Source organism: Rhinopithecus bieti, unplaced genomic scaffold, assembly GCF_001698545.2.
Source record: "Rhinopithecus bieti isolate Rb0 unplaced genomic scaffold, ASM169854v2 scaffold_61117, whole genome shotgun sequence".
NCBI classification, from domain to species: Eukaryota; Metazoa; Chordata; class Mammalia; order Primates; family Cercopithecidae; genus Rhinopithecus; species Rhinopithecus bieti.
The window spans coordinates 3,260,028-3,275,988 of NW_016824934.1; the positions used below are offsets into that span (position 1 = coordinate 3,260,028).

The 15,961-nt window shown below is 45.1% G+C and overlaps 1 protein-coding gene across 3 annotated transcripts in view; it reads left to right on the forward strand.

Annotated features, from left to right (window-relative positions):
- PRKCE (protein kinase C epsilon) overlaps positions 1-15,961 on the forward strand; it is a 551,430-nt gene that overhangs the window by 501,036 nt on the left and 34,433 nt on the right. For all 3 annotated transcript variants that reach the window (XM_017862726.1, XM_017862727.1, XM_017862729.1), the window contains 2 exons: positions 9,342-9,480; positions 15,541-15,729. In XM_017862726.1, coding sequence (XP_017718215.1) covers positions 9,342-9,480; positions 15,541-15,729 — 328 coding nt within the window. The remainder of the gene's footprint in view (positions 1-9,341; positions 9,481-15,540; positions 15,730-15,961) is intronic.

The window sequence follows — 15,961 nt, forward strand, 5'->3', positions numbered from 1 at the left end:
TTTTTTTTTTTTTTTTTTTTTTTTTTGATGGAGGGGCAATAAACGCACCTTGTTTGCCTTTGTGTTTGGCCTCTGGCTGGTAGTCTTTGAGGGACTTGCTTCCTGAGAGTGATGGGAGGTGCCTGTGCAGAGAATGTCAGGAAGAGGGTGCCTGCCATTCACCAACATTTGCCACAATGTTGAGCTGGAAAAAACATCTTTCTCTCAAGTGTATTACTAAATTTATGAAGGTGCCTGGTAACATCTGCCAGAAGAGCCAATATTCCCGTCTGATTGACCACAGTCATTCACGAGTCTTCACTATTTGTCCCAAAACAAGCAGGATTTCTTCATAATCTCCCTCGAGGGCCTGCTCTAGGACACGAAGTAATTTTTCTAATCTCTTATCTTCAAGTAACTGGAGGAATTTGCTGTTATTTCTGCAGCACTCAGGCCTGAGCTTTGTGGAATTTGCATGCCAGGGAAGTGAGGGCATTGGAAAATGAGCGAAGAATAAAGGAGCGTTACAGGGCTCTTCTATGGTGAATTTTCAGGTCAAGCATAAAAGAATTGTTTCCCATTCTTTCTGATATGTTAAGGGCCTCACACGTGCTAACTCTTTGCTAGATGCTGTATGGTTTACAGAAGGAGAGTTTTCTGGCTGTTATTCTTAGGGAATCTACCATCAATATAGAAAAAGACAATTTTCCAAATGGGAAAGGATAAATTCAGATGAGATAGCTGAGGTGCAGGGTAAAGAAAACAGGATTCCACTAAACATCTACAGTTCAGGTCCCAGTCACCTCCCTAGCCTTGTTTACTCACCCTACCCCACCTCAGGTTCTTTATCTGCAAACCCATGATGATACTGACTGCCCAGGGCTGTTGTGGGAAGGAAAGGGATTCTGTATGTGATAGCACACAGTGGTGGCCAGTCCTGAGAAGTATAAGTGTCTGGAAGCTGTTGCGTGAATCCTGTTGATCAACATCTGCACAGCCTCACCCCGACCTGTGAGCCCCATTGTCTTCGCTTTCTTCCCGGGGAACTTTGCGTTTCCATACACAGTGTCATTCCCCAGTCCCTGGGAAAGGAATCCTGACTTTCTCACTGGGCTATGCTAAAAGTCTCAGTCAGTCTCATCTCTGTTCCACATCATTTGTCCCTTTCCCCTGTGTTACAGTTGTATATACTTCATATGTTTCATCCCACAGCATCTATCTCAGTGCCTTATACACATAAGAGACCTTAAGTACTTTTCAAAATAAAAGGATTTTATGGATTTAGTGACTTGCACTGGCATGGGATGTGTATTTTAAGAAATGAGTGTTAGACCCCTGGAGGAGGCAGAATTTCTGGGATATCGTGGATCTGGCACTGTGCTAGAGCTTTCGCAGAGGTTACATCATTCCCTCGTGGCAATACTATCCTCATTTAACAGATAAGAAAACTAAGTCTTCCAGATATGTTGGACCAGCCCAACCTTATCCAGCTGGTAAGTGGCAGAGTTGGGATTCAGATTCACAGCTGCCTCACTTCCGGTCTGACATCGGGAAGAGAAACATTGGGCACCCACCCACTCAGCATCTCAGATCACATGTAGGCACAACTTCTTATACATAAATTATTATACACAGAATTACATAAATGCATAGCCAACCTGGGAGGCAATCCTTAGAAGCCAAAATATGTGTTTCAGATTATTCTAGACACATTGCTAGAGACCTGAACCGTCAGTTTCTTTGCTGGGCGCGGTGGCTCACACCTGTAATCCCAGCACTTCAGGAGACCAAGGCAGGTGGATCATTTGAGGTCAGGAGTTCGAGACCAGCCTGACCAACATGGTGAAACCCTGTCTCTACTAAAATTACAAAAAAAAAAAATTATCTGGACAGTTGTGGTGCATGCCTGTAATCCCAGCTACTTGGGAGGCTAAAGCAGGAGAATCGCTTGATCCTGGGAGGCAGAGGTTGCACCAAGATAGCGCCACTGGACTCTAATCTGGATGACAGAGTGAGACCCTGTCTCAAAAAAAAAGTCAGTTTCTTGTCACGTTAGAAGTAGAGGTAGAATTTGACCCACCACTGGTCTCATCGCTTCTCCAGCAGATATCTTGATACAAGACCTTCCTTGCATACCAGTTCTCCCTCAGTCTTAGACCATTTCTTCACTGCCTTGCAGCAAAATCATATCAGGGATCTGTTTGTACTCACTGATGCCTTTCCATTTTCCTCCCCTAATAAATTAGTTTGTATAGGTGGTCTTAGAAGTCAAACTTTTTGTTTCTCCCCTGACACTATAACTGCTAGGTCTTATTTTTTTCCTGCTCAGATAGGTTTTATAGAATATTTTTAAAGTACATTGTTTAGGGAATTTCCTTTCTTGTCATGTTGTGATTTTCTGGAAGAGATCATCCAGAAGAGCCTTCATTGTGTCACCCTGCTTCGAAGTGGGTCTGTGCCTGGTAGTGTCTGTGATCCATTGGGCTCCATGTTCTCCTCACCACAAAGACTTCTTTTCCCAGCCCAGAGGAATTTTAGTCCAAGCATCAAATAGAGATTTCCAACTCATACCTCTCTCATTTTATCTAATAGGTGGTCACAGGCGGTTATGTAGGGTCAGCCCACGCTGCCTCTTACCAGCCATGTGACCTCAGACAAGTTATCTTTTCTGAGCCTCAGTTTCCTCATACATTTAAAAATGTGGGTTGAGGATGCCAAATGTTAGCAGGCTTGGTAGAGTCAGCATTCCCGTCTCCCAGGAATAAAACGGCCGAGGACGCGCCAGGCGAATGCACCCTTTCCTTGTAGCCAGGGCATGGTTTCCAAATCTCTGTCTGGCTCCAGGCCAGGCCATGTTAGAGCCCTGATCACTGCTTAAGACTCAGATTAGAGCAGTGGTCGTCAACCAGAGGGCCTGCAAGGGACATTAAGCAATGTCTGGAGACACAGTTGGTTGTCACGACTGGAGAGGGGGCGTACTAATAGCATCTAATGCATTTAATGCATAGATGCATAGTGTCTCATAGCATCTAATGCATAGAGACCAGGGTGCTAGTAAACATCCTGCAGTGCACAGGACAGCCCCCCACAGCAAAGAATTATCCAGCCCCACATGTCAATCTGGTCACAGCATGGCAAAGCTAAGACACACTGGACTCGAGGGAAGCTGAAGAGCCTCGTTCTTATCACCTTCCTATAGCCCACATCCCAGTTGGCTCTTGGCACTGGGGGAGGAAGTGGAGTTCCATGGAAGTTCTCGTAAGTCTTCATTCAAGTGGAGAGTAAAGTAGCCATCCATCCAGGTGTCAGGCAACAAGGACTATCACAAAGGCATTCAGGCTGAGGGGGAAATGCTAGGAGTGGCCCTTCTAAAATCAAGGACCACCAAAGATGCTATCACCATTATTACTTAGCATTTTTCTTGAGGTTCCAGTCAACACAATCAGACAAAAGAAATGAATTAGAAGTATAAGTACTAAAAAGGAAGAGGTAAATTAATCATTAATAGCGGACAATTGGAAAAATCCAGGAGAATCAACTGGAAAACTGTTACAAAAACTGAGGGTTCAGTATAATGGCAGGGCACAGAATGATAAACAAAAATCAATACCTAGCCTATACGTGTGTGACCAGATAGAAGACATAACAGAAGAAAGCCCCCATTTACCAGAGGAATTTAAAATATAAAATAATAGCCTGTATTATTTTGAAGTGGATTCCATTACAATTAACATATAAACCCAAAATAACTGTGCTCTAAATAAGATACAAGTTTATTTCTTTTTCATATGAAAGTTTTCTGAAGGCTGATGGTCCAGTGACCATTGCTAGGACTTAGTCCTTGTCTTTGTGGTTGTAGGTGGCTGCTACTACTTTAGGCATTATATCCTCAGAATATATAGAAGAAGATATATGTATGTGTATGTGTATATATGTGTGTGTATATATATACGTATATATGTTTATACATATATACACACACACATATATACACACACACAGAGAGAGAGAGAGAGAGAGAGAGAATATATAGAAGGAGGAAAGAAAAAGAAGAGTAAGGCTCTTCCTTTTAAGGAGACTTCCACACATCTGATTGCCTAGAACCTAGTCACATAACTACACCCAGCTCCAAGCGCAACTTTTAATTCTAGTTCATGGCTACGTAGCTATGTGCCTGGCTTAAAAAATAGAAAGTAAATGTTCTCTTACAAGGGAAGAAAGTGAGAATAGATATTGGGACAACCAGCAATCCGCCAGAAAATGTCATAAGAAATTTACAAGATCTATATGAGAGAATTGTAAAATGCTTCTAAGGGACACAGATGACATGAAAATGGAAAGACACAAAGCATTATTGGATAAGAATGGAAGACTCAACATCATAAAAATACCAACTCTCCCTAAGTTAATTTATAACTTTAAACATATTCACAATAAAGACATCACCAGGATTGTTTTTTAACTAGACAAATGATTCTAAAGTTCATATGGAAAAATAAACAGGAATGGCCAGGAAATTTTGAAAAATAATAATATGTAGACTGGTACTACCGAGTGTTAAAAGGCATTATAAACCTGCAATAATTAAAAGAGTGTGGTATAGAGTGACATTGTAGAATAAAAGGTACAGGAAAAATCCAAGTGCACGAGAGGATTTAGTGCTAGTATTTGATAAAGGTGGTATTTCAATCAGTGAGGAAAAGTGACCTATTCTACATATGGTATTGGGACAACTTACTAAGTTTCTGAAAACAAGTGAAGTTGGATATATATCACACATCTTTTATCAGAGCAAGTCCCAAATATATCAAAGACTTACATTTATCAAATGAAAACGTAAAAGTACTAGGAGAAACCTTGGGAGAATACTTTTGTAACTTTGAAATGGGTAAAGCCTTTCAAATTAAGACATAAAATCCAAACTCATGTTATAAAACATCAATTCAATTACATAAAAAGAAATAATATTGGCATGAAAAAACCACCATAAGCAATGCCAAAAGTCAGACAAAAAACTGGGATAAGTGTTTGCAATTCTTATCTTACTGTTTGCCCTTTCATGCTTGAAGTTTGTTTCCTAATATAGAAAGAGCTCCTAAAAATCGATAAAAAACAAACACCACAAAAGAAAAATGGGCAACAATTCATGGGAAAAAAATACAGATCTCTTTTGAATATATGAAAATATGCTCAAACTTACAGAGAAACTTAATAATATAATGAGGTACTGTTTTCACCTATCAAACTACCAAAACTTGTTAATATACCATGTTGGCAAGGATGTGGGAAGCAGGCACTGTCATATGTTGCTGATGGAAGTATAAATTGTTCTGCCTCCAAGAAGGACAGTTTGGCGACATCCATCAAAATTCACATTCTTGTAGTACCTGATTCAGAAATTTCTTTTCTGGGAAATGTGTGCAGTTACCTTCACACATGTACACATGTGTGAAATGTCCTATGTAGACGGTTATTAACAGCAGCACTGTTTGATAGCATATGCTAGAAGCATCCTAAATGTCCCCCAATAAATACAGTGGAGTATTATATAGCCACAATAAAGAATTAGAAGGCTCTTGAAGTGCCAAGACAGACAGAGCTTCAATATATATTAAGTGAAAAAGATAAAGTCCCAAAGAACGTGTACAGTAAGCTCTCATTTTGTTAAATGAGGGGAAATGAATATATAATCATATTTTCTTATTTCTATATAAAGTATGATCAAGAGAATACACAGGGTATGAATAAAAAGAAATCGCCTGTAGAGAGAGAAAAGGGTGTCAGGGAATGGATACAGGAGGGAGAATTTTACTGCATGCTCTTTCATGCTTTTTGGTTTTTTGAACACATGAATATATTACCTATTGAAGAAAAATTGAATGAAACTATAAATAGATAAATGAGTATAGGCTAGTCACATTGGCTCACATATTGGGAAAGAAATTTTGCTGGGTTCCCCCCTCTATTAAAAAAATGACCCCCCTCTTTAAAAAATGTCCCATTCCTCAAAAGTACCCTGGCCTTGCATTTGAGGACTGAGTACACAGGGACTAATATCTGGGCAGTTGTCCCTCTTTGCAAAGCTGTCAATCTCCAGCAAGTTTGATGAGTACTTGCTACCTGCCTGACCATGTCCTGAACACTGAACACCATGGGAACCCTCAGGAGAATAGACAGCCTGCCCAGTTCTGCCCTGCCAGCAGGACCCCAAAGTAAGCAAGGCTGGGAAACCATTATTCCCAATCTTCCTCCCCAGGAATGTCTACAGGCCCCTAGCAAAGAGGCAGCACTCAAAACATACAGCCAGGAGACTCCTGGGGCAGGAATAAGGAGTGGAAATTCAGAGGTCCTGGGGTAGCAGTGCTGGTAAGAAAACCATGAAGGAATCTCTTAGGGAAAGACTAACTCTTTCTCTTCCTACCACCTTCTACCTCCACTGCATCTTGCCCCTCCCCCACCCCTGAGCCATCATGGCACTGGGCTTCCCTGAGCCATCCCATCCACTGAAACCCCACTCATGAACTGCTTGCCACTGAGAGCCCAGTGCCAGGCAAGTTTAGTCCCAGAGGTGTGAGCTCTTTTCTTTATAATGGAACTGAAGACCCCCAGAAAATAGAAAGTCCTGGCAATGGCCCTTCTGGCTCCCAGAAGTCTTTGGACCCACTCTTAACTTTTTCTGTCATTAAGGAAAGGAACATAAGTCCCTAACTCTTCCTGGACTTGGTTTTATATGGACAGTTAGAGTTTTCAAGAAATACAGAGGGGTAATTGGAGGAAGTGACCAAGGGCAGGCTTCAGGCCTCAGTGGCAAGACAGCAGGAGGTAGCATTTTGGCCAGGGCCTCCCCAAGTCATAGCCAAGGGCAGCTGCTGCATGCTGCCTGCAGACCATGCTTGGCTGTGGCAGCCACCCTGGACCACATTTCCCCTGGGGAGAAGAAAGGGTAGAAAGCAAAGGGAGGGTAAGCATCTGGGGCCAGTGCAGGGGCAGGCAAAGAAGAGCAGGAGCTGGGGAGCAGTGAGGCCTTCCTCCTTCTTTGCCCCGCCTGAGGCAACTCCAGGCAGAAGGAAAGGCGGGGCCTTGCAGCCTGAGTCAGAAAAGGGGCAAGGTTCAAGCTGGCTTGGAATCTTCTGAATCCATTCAATGTATGCAAAATTAGAAGAAGTCCTTCCTTGGACATAACAAAGGCTTTAAAAAGAGTGCTTAGGGGGTGGCATTTGGGGTATTTTATGAAGTTGGGCTTGGTGGCTGGCATTAGAGGAAGTCAACCAATGTGAAGGCAGGAGGGCAGAGGAGCGTGGCACACAGGGACAAGGATGCTGGCTTGCAGGGCAGATCCACCAAGCCTTCACCACCTGTAATCACCTAACTTCTTCTGGCTTCCATTAACTTATTTCTGTAAGGGTAGTTGCCATGTGTGCTTGTTCTAACTCACAGTGCTGTGCAATGGAACTGTTTAATGGAATTCACAGTGCTGAGCGTGGACCGTGAACTGCGAGGTGCTTCTCACACATAAAGAAGCATCATTGTTGTTCCTTTTCCAATTAATATCACCATTGTGCTGATCGTGTGTTCCATGGGGGTTTGCAGCACTGGATACTACAAAAGAGAGGAAATAGAGGGGCATGTGACTCAGTGGGGCCCCAGCTGTCAGCTTCTCAAGGACTCAGACATTTGCATGTAGGCAGACAGTTCACCCAGTTCCCTTGAACTTGGTTCCTTCATGAAGAAAGTGAGTGTGATAATGTTAAAGACCTTCTACTTTACACACATCATCAGTCCTTCACATAAGCCTACAAGCAGGAGCGTGTCATTCTGATTCACCAGATAAGGTCACAGACCAGCAAGGTGACTTTACCAGGACAAGGCTGCAACCAGTGCTACAAACTCAGGCCCTGAGTCCCTACCCAGTATTTGTCTCACTGCTCCATCACCCGTAGCCAGAGCTGGGCCTTGACCACACACAGTGGCCAGGGTCGGGGTTGGGGAACCCTGGTCCCAGGGGGTCAGCTTGGTTGGGCTCACTGTTCTTTCTGTAGTTCATAAGCATTTGCTTAGAGCAGCACATTTTATATGCTCTTTTCTCTCAAGAATTCCCAGCTGTAAGCAGAAACAGGGTCATGGGTACAATGCAGGCAGGTCCTAAAGTGCTTCCTGCCCCACCTTTGCACTCAGGCCTGGATCCCTGGCAATGACCAGAGTTCACATCTTGACACCAGCAGGACCCCTGCTTTCTGTGTGCAGAGGAATGGGCCTTATTTGCAAGACCCTTCACCCTCCATCCCAGAGTGGCTGTTGCGGGGAGCCCAGGGTGGAGACCACAGTGCAGTCTGGGTTCTTCTACGGGATCAGGCTTGCAGGTTCCAGGCATGGTGGCAGGGAATTCTTACCTAGAACCCCAAAGCGTAAAACAGGCCCCAAGGGAGCTGCACTGTTTGAGACTGGCATGCCCCTATGGCTCTTGCTTGCCGCACAGAACCACGTGGGCTCTGTGGGTCCAGGTTATTATAAGCAATGTGCCTTCCTTCCCGCCTCCAGACCTTTCCCCCACCCAGCCTGCTGGCCCCTAGGAAAGAGATCTTACAAATGCGTTGTGCTCATGCAGGCAGGATGCTTATTGCTGTTAGCATGCATTTCAAATTCTTTTTCCTAGCATTCCAGGCTCTTTGAGCAAAACATTCCTGTCTTGCTTCACCATTCACTGTGGCCCAATTCTCTGGCCTCCTCACTCCCTTTTGCATCAGGTATATTGGCCTTCTCCTCTCTCCCATCTTCTCTCCTCACAGTGTGTCCAACCCTTACCTCCTAGCCAAGTTTCTCTTGAGGGGCGCTATTTCCTGGAGGCCCTCACTGCCTGCACTGGCTGTTTGTGGTCTCCCGCTCTGACACACAATAGCTTGCATGGTGCTCTATAAAGTAGTGCCTGACTCTTACATGGTTTTATCTCTTTCATTGATGTCCCTATGTGTCATGCAGAGACCCCCAGCTGATCCCCATGGTTAGTTCATGAGGGACAGGGGTAGATGCTTCTTTCTTTCATAGCAGGGTCTGATTAATATGAATATGGGTGCATAGCAGGGCTTCCATATATACCTACTGACTTAGATCTATTAAACCACAGCAGTTGATATATTCCTGGGGTTACGGAAGTTCCTCCCTCTTGCTGAAGAGAGCGGAGGTGCCATTAGGGGCTGACTAGCCTGAGAGACAGCCCCTGGACTGAGATGGATTTCAAGAAATGCAAGCTTCTTTCAGGACTTTTTTTCTGGAGATTTCCCTAAGATATGCACATACCTTCAACTCAAGAAGATTATATTGGGGGGAGTGGCATATTGACAATATGGTCCTGGCCTATCTTGTAGGGATTTGAAACTGGACAACATCCTTCTGGATGCAGAAGGTCACTGCAAGCTGGCTGACTTTGGGATGTGCAAGGAAGGGATTCTGAATGGTGTGACGACCACCACCTTCTGTGGGACTCCTGACTACATAGCTCCCGAGGTAAGACCTGTGTACAAAGGTTCACCTCCTCCTGGTGCCAGGACCGAGGCAGTGGTCCAAACCCGTGCACTGGGGTCATCTAGTGGTGCTGGGGGAAGGCTCTGGAAAACCAGGATGGATTCTAGGGAGGAGGGAGAAAAGGGAAGGTAAAAAGTTTGCTGATTGATGTCTGTCAAGAAGTCCTAGTGTTGGGGAGATGATGAGTGAAATGAGAGTAAAAGGCTATTTCCCAAACCTGGGCAAGTTCGCATTGAACATCTCTTTCCCATCCGAGTCCAGAACCACCAATAAATCTAGGACCAAGAGAAATGTGTTGACTTTTATTATTGCTTTCATGTCTTTAAAATCAGAATAGGGTGGGCACAGTGACTCACGTCTATAATCCCAGCACTTTGGGAGGCCAAAGCAGGCAGATCGCTTGAGCCCAGGAGTTCAAGGCCAGCCTGGGCAACGTGGTGAAACTCTGTCTATACAAAAAATACAAAAATTAGCCTGGCATAGTGGTGCAAACCTGTAGTCCCAGCTACTCGGGAGGCTGAGGTGAAAGGATCAATTGAGCCCAGAAGATTGAGGCTATAGTGAGCCATAATTGCACCATTGCTCTCCAGCCTGGGTGACAGAGCAAGACCCTGTCTTAATAAAAAAAAAAAAAAAAAAGTAAAAAATAAAATCAGAATAAAGGAGCATTACTAATCACAGGAGCACTTCACTTTATCAGCTATAATTTACTGACAGTAAAACCAGGAACTGTTTGCCATTTTCCGCATAGTGGCAGTTCTATGCTGTGGGTACACAGGATGGAGCAGGAAGAGGAGAGTGACTGCGCCTCATTGTATACAGATATCAGAGATATTCACTGTGGCCCACTCCAATAGGTTGCCTTTCGTGAAAGTTGTTTGGGATGTTTTGCTTGGCATAAAGTGTTTGTTTGCCTTATTCCTGCCCAAACTGAGAGATACCTGGTATGATATGATTCAGGTTTAAGACATGGCCCGTCATAGACATTCAAAATGATCTTCATGGTTCTGAGACATGTAAGATAGGAAAGAAGTACCAATCCCCACTAACACCGCCCATGGCGGATAGGTATTAGCACATTCAGAGCTCATTTCTTTCAGTGGGCATTGTTAGAACACCTGCTAGGCACAAAGTAATATGGGGATAAAGAAATCACTGAGACACTTGTCCTATTCTAAAGAAACTTTTGGTCTAAAGGGAGTGACAGAAAAGTAAACAACTAATTAGGCAGAATAAATAGGCACATAAGGCCGGGCATGGTGGCTCAAGCCTGTAATCCCAGCACTTTGGGAGGCCAAGACGGGTGGATCACGAGGTCAGGAGATCAAGACCATCCTGGCTAACACGGTGAAACCCCGTCTCTACTAAAAATACAAAAAAAAAAACTAGCCAGGCGAGGTGGCAGGCACCTGTAGTCCCAGCTACTCCGGAGGCTGAAGCAGGAGAATGGCGTAAACCCGGGAGGCGGAGCTTGCGGTGAGCTGAGATCCGGCCACTGCACTCCAGCCCAGGCGACAGAGTAAGACTCCATCTCAAAAAAAAAAAAAAAAAAAAAAAAAGGCACATAAAACAAGATGGTATCCTCAGGGATCAGGAAAGGCTTCTTGGAGCACCTGGTGGATGAATTGAGTTGTAAAGAATGAGGATTTCCTTTGACGGAAGGGGTGGGGAGGGTATTCCTGAAAACAACAGGACTGGAACGGGGGCAGGACAGGAAAGGAGGTTCAGTGTCCCTGGGCCCTGGATCCTTTGAGGGCAGGGTCTGTGTTTCTAATCTGGGTACTGCCAGGATCCGGCAAACAAATTAGGCTCTTATAGAAAGGTTTGTTAAAAAATGAGAACTTATGACATTCCAACATGAGCAAAGGCCAAGGGACAAAAACATCTTGGTCTTTTCCAGGACAGTTAGAAAGTATAGCTAGATCATAGGGTTTCCTGGTACTCATCGTAATGAATGAGATTGGGATAAAGACCCAAGGAATGTGGCTTTGATCCTGTAGGATCTGTGGACCCACTCAGGGTTCCAGTGGAGGAGGGTCCTAGTCAGATCCATCCCAGGAAGAAGGCAGGCCACAGCCATGCAGATCAGAAGTCAGGGAGTGAGGGACTGATGGTCAGGAGGCTTCACAGACCAGACAAGACAGGGGAGGCCTGAGGAACATCTCAAAGTGAAGGTGATGAGTAATAGGTGGTTTCCCTTTAGAACCTTATCTTCTAAGAGATCTGAAGAGTAGGGATTTCAGGCTCTCTGCGAGTGTATTCCCTTAGCAAGAACACTAGGAATTCAACCTTCAAGTAGCAATAAATGAAAGTGAGAGCTTTCAACAGGGAACTGCTTTTCTTGTCTTCTTCATTCATTCTTCATTGTCAGAATACTCAGTTCCAGTTCCTCTGTAAGTCGATGCCAGAGTTTAACAGTTGACAGCCTATGGTATAGTGAAGGACCCAACCCAAGACAGAACGTTCACTTTATGATGAACAAAACAGCCACTCAGCTTTCATGAAAAGCAATCCTTTGACGAGACTCACAATGAACAAGTCTGATCTCTGTTCACAATGAAGCACAGACACTCTTCCTTCCTGCTCTAGCCTTTGTGCCCACTATGCAGAAACATCTCTGCACTGGCAGTGACAATCCCTGGTCTTGCTGTAGGCAAATTACAGCTGATAAAGGTATTGCTGCCTTCATCGAGGGCTACTGGGAAGATTAAATGAGATTATGCCTCTAAAGCATTACCCCAGTGCCCAGCCCACAGGGAGTGCTGGCTAAATGGTGGCTTCATTATTATCATCATTGTTGGGTTGTGTGATGGGATAGGAAACCCAATCCTGAGAATTGAGTCTCGAGTCCAGGCTTGACCACAAATGCACACGTGTGACCTTGATGAAGTCACAAAATGTTTTTGAGTCTCAGGTTTCTCATCTTTCAAAGGAGCCATAACTCCTGCCCTACCTACCTCATCAAGCTGCTTTGAGAATCTAATGAGATTAGAGCGTGGAAATGCTTGAGAAAGCAGAAGCCTCTATTCAAATGGGAGAGGTGATAAGGTGCTGAGCTAACCTCAAAACCAGAGACACCTTCGGAGGCATGAGCTCTGCCCCAAGGCTTCTCTTCCTACCACATGGTATGCCCCGTGGCACCTCCTCTGCTTTCTCCACTCCCCACCCCTGCTCCCCAGGAAGTGGCCACCAGCCTTTGGTAATGGCATCATCAGGCCTAATGCCTTCTCCCTTCTCCCCAGCTCTGACGCAATTGAAGGGTTGGCTGCCACTCCAGGTGCCTTCCCGTGGCATGGAAGCCTTGCCCTTCTGCCCAGATCTATTGCTGACAGTTAATTAGGAAGCAGATAATTAGAACCAAGCCTAAAAGGAATCTTACAAAAGATGCCACCCAAAACGAAAAGGCTGTGGAAGGGGCCTGGAGCGGGGTGGCAGGGTGGCTCTGCAGTTTCCACAGCACCATCCAGTCTCAGCACACACAAGCCACCTTCTCCCCACCCCTTGAAGGCAGAGAACCCAGCTGACTCCCTCCGAGAAGCTGGAGGGTGGCCACCGTAGCACCCAGTGTGCCCTGAGCCCAGGAGAGAAGGGAGCATGCCCGGTAGATACACACAGTGGCCATGCATGCTAGCCAGTCACAAAATGTCTGTCTCCTGGATGATAGAACAGGCTGGCCACAGCAGTGGGCTCAGTAGTATGTTACAGCTCCTACCCTCTGGTACCTTTTAGTTGCACTGGGGAGACAGTTGGCCATGAAAAAATAACTAACAATGCAGCGGTACGTGGAAAGTGAGAAAGTGCCTGCAACTTGTGGGGAGAGGCAGGGGTCTTAAGTTGGACGCTGTGTCTTTCGAGGGTGAGGGAGGAGTTGGCATTGGCTTTGGAGCACAGAAGAATCACTGGCTCCTCAGGACAGTGGAGCCCATGGCTCTGACCTTACAGCTCGAGGAACACTAACCACTGGGCTTAGACCAAAGGTATTAGCTAAAAAGATTACCAGACCCAAGTAATGTAGAGTTGGCTGCATTTGCTCACATTCCTTTTCGTTCCAAATTCAGAAGATTCCTAAACTGTGAGTGTTTTAACTGGTTCTAAATGTTTCTTCTATCCAAATCTGTCTAGTTAATCCTAAGCAATTTGTAATCTCTAGAAGGGTATTTTGAGTAGACCACAGAAAGTCCAGATACTTGAATTCAGCCTCCTCTTCCCTGGCCACCATGAAATCTGAGAACTAAATTGGAGCCTTGTCCCCAGCCTGAGACGTTATCTGCCCAAGGTGTCCTATGGGCTGGAATGACGAGGCATGAACTTTACCTTGTTTTTCAGGGTCCTCAAAGTGTTCTCCCTTTCAGGACATGCACACCAACCTTGTTTCTCCTTCACTTGTTGAAATTCTTTATAGAATTATGGACCTGGATAGGCCATCTCATCCACCCTCCTTTTTCTGGGCAGAGCCATGCCTAATCCCACTCTAATAAGAAGAGAAAATAATTGTGGAATGGGACTATCACTTCATGATCTCTTCCTTGTAGAGGGGACAGCTCAGCATTTATTTTTCCTCTGAGCCAAACACCTCATTGACCTGCTACTTATTTTATTTATATATGTTATATTTTAAAGGCATACTACAAAATGCAAAGCTCTCTGCAGCTGAAAGGTGATATTAAATTCCAGTCTTTTCTATTGGATTTCGTCTCCATATATATATATGATATATATGTATGAATATATATGTGTATATATATACGCATCGTTGACTTGCTACATATTTATATGTGTGTGTGTATCATGTATTTATGACATATGTGTATGGAGAGCAGACCAAATAGAATAGCCAATCAGAAAAGATCCTTTTTTTTTTTTTTTTTTTTTTTTTGAGATAGGGTCTCACTCTGTTACCCAGGCTGAAGTGCAGTGCGTGATTACGACTCACTACAGCCTCAACCTCCTGGGCTCAAGTGCTTTTTCCACCTCAGCCTTCTGAGTAGGTGAGACTACAGACATACCACCATGCCCAGCTAATTTTTTTTTGTTTTTTTTTTAAAGAGACAGGGTCTTACCATATTGCCCAAGCTGGTCTCGAATTCCTGGACTCAAGTGATCCTCCCATCTCAGCCTCCCAAACTGCTAGGATTACAGGTGTGAGCCACTGCACCCAGCCAGAAAAGATGTCTTGTATTCGGTAGCATCATGTCATACATGCATTTAATCTAAGTGAATTTGACTCTACACATTTGGCTAGAGGAAAAAAGAGAGACAGCATAGATAAGACAAGTGACTGTTGTCAAAGGCAAAATGTACCAATCAAGGAGATGGTTTGATTCTGGCTATTACAATAGGGGGTTCATTAGTGAAGGTGGCCCCAAAGTAAAGGAAGGGGGCCTAGGGTTTCATAGAGGCAAAGCGGGGGATTCCTCAATGTATCTTATGGGAATCATGATGAACAATAGAGATGGGTTTTTTCTTAGAATATGCAAGAGTATGCTGGTCCTTTATAGGTAGACCATGACAGGGTGGGGAGACTTATTCATTGCATTTTCCTTTCCAGGAGCACAGGGCTCAGGTAAATTCAGTGTTGCACCATTTAAAGAAGACCTCTGCTCACCTTTCCACTCAGGCAGTGAGCTGTGCCCTGCACTGTGTGTGAGATGGGAGACCTGACCTCGCTGCACTCTGAGTCACTTACAGCTCGCTCGTTCTCTCAGTCTGCATCGTGCTCCCCGACCCTGATTTTAGTGTCAAAATATGCAGTTTTTTTAAATGTGGCCCTCATGCCAGTCAGGAACTTTCTCTGGTGCTCATGTTCCCATTGGAAGACAGACTGTCGATATTGACTTTGGAAAGACGATAGCCGGCCCCCAACATAGTGCCTCCAAACTCAACTGTCACTGAATTTGCTGATTTAGAACTTCACATGGACTAGGACTCAACGGTAGGGAGGAGCAAGTTAAAATTGAAGTCCTTCCCACGGGCATTCGTAGCACAGGTGTCACTGGGGTGGGAGCCTTTGATGGTGCCTGACATTGCTGGTTTCCTGAACAGATCCTGCAGGAGTTGGAGTACGGCCCCTCCGTGGACTGGTGGGCCCTGGGGGTGCTGATGTACGAGATGATGGCTGGACAGCCTCCCTTTGAGGCCGACAACGAGGACGACCTATTTGAGTCCATCCTCCATGACGACGTGCTGTACCCAGTCTGGCTCAGCAAGGAGGCGGTCAGCATCTTGAAAGCTGTGAGTCCCTGCCCCTTACCCATGGCTGTGCTCTCCTGGGCTCCTCCCCCTACACACACACACACACACACACACACACACATACATACACACACTCCCTTCTCCCTTTCTCTGTCCAGCTTTCTCCCTCCCACCTCTGCTCATCACCATGGAATGGGAAGGACTAAGGGCAGTTGCACTGGGAGTTCAGGCACGGTGCAGAGGGCTGCTGCCAAGAGAATGGGGCCTGAGA